The sequence below is a fragment of the Tupaia chinensis genome, unplaced genomic scaffold (assembly GCF_000334495.1).
Source record: "Tupaia chinensis unplaced genomic scaffold, TupChi_1.0 Scaffold000067_1, whole genome shotgun sequence".
NCBI classification, from domain to species: domain Eukaryota; kingdom Metazoa; phylum Chordata; class Mammalia; order Scandentia; family Tupaiidae; genus Tupaia; species Tupaia belangeri.
Genome location: NW_006159526.1, coordinates 5,247,542 through 5,250,884, shown reverse-complemented (window position 1 = coordinate 5,250,884; position 3,343 = coordinate 5,247,542). Strand labels below are relative to the sequence as shown.

General features: G+C 65.1%; 1 protein-coding gene across 1 annotated transcript in view; it reads right to left on the bottom strand.

Annotated features, from left to right (window-relative positions):
- The window catches only part of DHX34 (DExH-box helicase 34), a 32,142-nt gene that overhangs the window by 6,847 nt on the left and 21,952 nt on the right, over positions 1-3,343 (bottom strand). The window contains exons 8-10 of the mRNA XM_006142122.3: positions 2,440-2,633; positions 630-731; positions 58-96 (exon numbers count right to left, since the gene is read on the bottom strand). Coding sequence (XP_006142184.1) covers positions 58-96; positions 630-731; positions 2,440-2,633 — 335 coding nt within the window. The remainder of the gene's footprint in view (positions 1-57; positions 97-629; positions 732-2,439; positions 2,634-3,343) is intronic.

The following is a 3,343-nucleotide window of genomic DNA, read 5'->3' as shown; positions in this document are numbered from 1 at the left end:
TGCTCGGCGCGCCCGGCGTTGCGGCAGCCGCGTGTAGCTGTCCCCCGGCTGTGCGGCCTGTGCCCCAGCCAGCAGCCCATGGTCCACCAGTAGCTCCTGTGGGAACAGGTGGGCTCCCGACTGAGCCTGGTTAGGCTGGGCCTACATCTGCCAGCAGGTAGGCAGTCCCCCGCCACCTCTGAGCCAAGGGAAGAAGGTGACCCTTCGGCGACCTGCCTGCTAGAGCCACTGGGGGCCTGTAGGCATTCAGTGAAGACAAACTCTGCACAGGACATGGGTAACTGCTCTGTAGAAAGCTGTGGCATTGAGGGTGGGGACAGGGGTGGAGGGACAAGAGAGGAGGAGGGCCCTCTCCACATGGGCTCTGTTTTTAGAGGGGAAGCTGAGGCCCAGAGCAAGCAGCCACAGGCCAGGTCATGCCGTGTGGGGATGGCGGAGTAAGGGCTCACCGCTGGGGCGCTGGCTCCAGGCATGCGGCCCCAATCACTCCCTAGCACGTGGCCTGTGCTGCTGGCTCAGCACTCCTGGTCCAGAGTGTGGGCTTCTTCCTGGGGCCACGGCAAGTTGCTGCTGACTCCACGCGCCCCCAGGAAGCCCTGTGCACCTGGGCTGCCCGCCCTGAGCCGCACCTTGAACTGACGCCGCAGGTTGGCCATCTCGTACAGCCGGTGTTCCTCCACGCCTCGGCGACGGCACCACTTGCGGGAGTTCCTGCTCCGCTCCGACTTCACCTGGATGGGGTGCAGACGCCTGGGTGTTGGCCTGGCTGGCTCAGGGAGCAGGGGCTAATCTGCCCACCAGACCACCCAAGCCTGGCCCAAAACACCACTGCCTGGGAGGACACAAGGCAGGAGGGAGGCCTGTTGTCCCCAGTCCCCGGTGATACCTGCTTTCCTCCTTCCTCCAGGTCTCAGCCCCAATAGCCCCTCCTACAGGAAACCGTCCTGGTCGGGCACCCTCTGTGGCTCTCCTAGCCTCTTAGACATCCACCCAGCCCTCTCTGGGTTGTCACTGCCCAGTGATGGCCCTGTCTCCCTGCATTGGACTGCAAGTCCTTGGAAGGCCCAGGGCCCCCAGTGGTCTCCGCACTGCCGAGTACAGGGCTAGGGCCCAGGGCCCCCAGTGGTCTCCAGCACTGCCGAGTACAGGGCCAGGGCCCAGGGCCCCCAGTAGTCTGCAGCACTGCTGAGTACAGGGCCAGGGCCGGAGCAGAGACCTGGGAATATGTGCTGGACACAGAAGACCTTCTGGGAGCCTGGGCACCCTCCAGGCAGCACTGGTTTGAATTGGTGCTTTAGAAGCTCCAGGCTCCTTCTTGGCCTCAGCCCCAGGCAGGTGCTGTCCCTAGGTCTGAGGGCATGAACGATGGCAGATCAGTCCTCCCTGGGCAGGCCCCACATGCAGAGGGCTCGGGGTCCTCCTGGGGTGGGGATGAGAGGGACAGGAGGAGCCGCAGCCACTGGAGGCCCCGGCCCTACGGGGAAAGTCCGAGGGCCACCCCCAGCCACACCTGCACCCAGGCGTTGAAGATGTTGAAGAGCGTGAAGGGGTCGCCCTGGTCACTCTCCAGCGGCCGCCGTGCTGCTGCACACTCGGGGCTGTTCTGGGCGCTGCGTGTGAAGGGCGACTGGACGCTGAGCGCGGCCGCGATGGTGAGCACGGGCTCGGCCAGGCTGAACATGGAGCCCAGGATCAGCATCTTCCCTGGCGGGGACAAGTGCGCACGAGCTGAGCCTCCCAGGCAGAGACAGCATGCCCCTCGCCCTCGCCCTCGGGGGCCCTCGGGTCCCGGCCCCACCCTCCCGCTCCTGTCCTGCTCCCACCTCCCGCTGTTTTGCCCACAGAGGGCCTCGGAGCCAGAGTCAGAGGGACAGATTCCAACGTGCCTGTGCTTTTTGGCCACGTGACCTTGGGCAGGGCCCAGGATCCCAGCTGTAGGCTGAAGCTGACTAGAGGCTGTCTCCCTGGCACACAGCTGGCACTTGCTAAGGACCAGCCACCACTGTCAACACTGCCACTGCCCAGTACAGGGCTAGGGCCCAGGGCCCCCAGTGGTCTCCAGCACTGCCGAGTACAGGGCCAGGGCCCAGGGCCCCCAGTAGTCTGCAGCACTGCTGAGTACAGGGCCAGGGCCGGAGCAGAGACCTGGGAATATGTGCTGGACACAGAAGACCTTCTGGGAGCCTGGGCACCCTCCAGGCAGCACTGGTTTGAATTGGTGCTTTAGAAGCTCCAGGCTCCTTCTTGGCCTCAGCCCCAGGCAGGTGCTGTCCCTAGGTCTGAGGGCATGAACGATGGCAGATCAGTCCTCCCTGGGCAGGCCCCACATACAGAGGGCTCGGGGTCCTCCTGGGGTGGGGATGAGAGGGACAGGAGGAGCCGCAGCCACTGGAGGCCCTGGCCCTACGTGGAAAGTCCGAGGGCCACCCCCAGCCACACCTGCACCCAGGCGTTGAAGATGTTGAAGAGCGTGAAGGGGTCGCCCTGGTCACTCTCCAGCGGCCGCCGTGCTGCTGCACACTCGGGGCTGTTCTGGGCGCTGCGTGTGAAGGGCGACTGGACGCTGAGCGCGGCCGCGATGGTGAGCACGGGCTCGGCCAGGCTGAACATGGAGCCCAGGATCAGCATCTTCCCTGGCGGGGACAAGTGCGCACGAGCTGAGCCTCCCAGGCAGAGACAGCATGCCCCTCGCCCTCGCCCTCGGGGGCCCTCGGGTCCCGGCCCCACCCTCCCGCTCCTGTCCTGCTCCCACCTCCCGCTGTTTTGCCCACAGAGGGCCTCGGAGCCAGAGTCAGAGGGACAGATTCCAACGTGCCTGTGCTTTTTGGCCACGTGACCTTGGGCAGGGCCCAGGATCCCAGCTGTAGGCTGAAGCTGACTAGAGGCTGTCTCCCTGGCACACAGCTGGCACTTGCTAAGGACCAGCCACCACTGTCAACACTGCCACTGCCACTGCAGTCCCGGACCCCACGTGTAATCGGCTTTCCCAGCTCTCCGGCCACCCTAGCCCTGGCTCAGCCTTCCCGCACTCTGGCCAGCCGGGCGGGTGGCTCTCTCCCTCTCCTCCCTCTCCTTGGGCGGTTCGGCCTGCCCACCGGCTGTGACCTATCCCTCTCCCAGTCTTGTGCCCTGGGCAGGGGCAGGATGAAAATTCCAGCCATCTGCCCTCTACTCTGGGGTGGATGGGGGTAGGGGTGGAAGGTAAAGGGAGGGGAGGAAAGGGAGGAAAGGAGAAGAGAGGAGGAGGCAGGAAGGACAGGGAGGAGGAAAGTGTGGGATGGAGCCTGATGTGGGCAGACAGTGGGTGAAAACCTGCTCCTCTCTAGTCTCTACCGCTCATCAG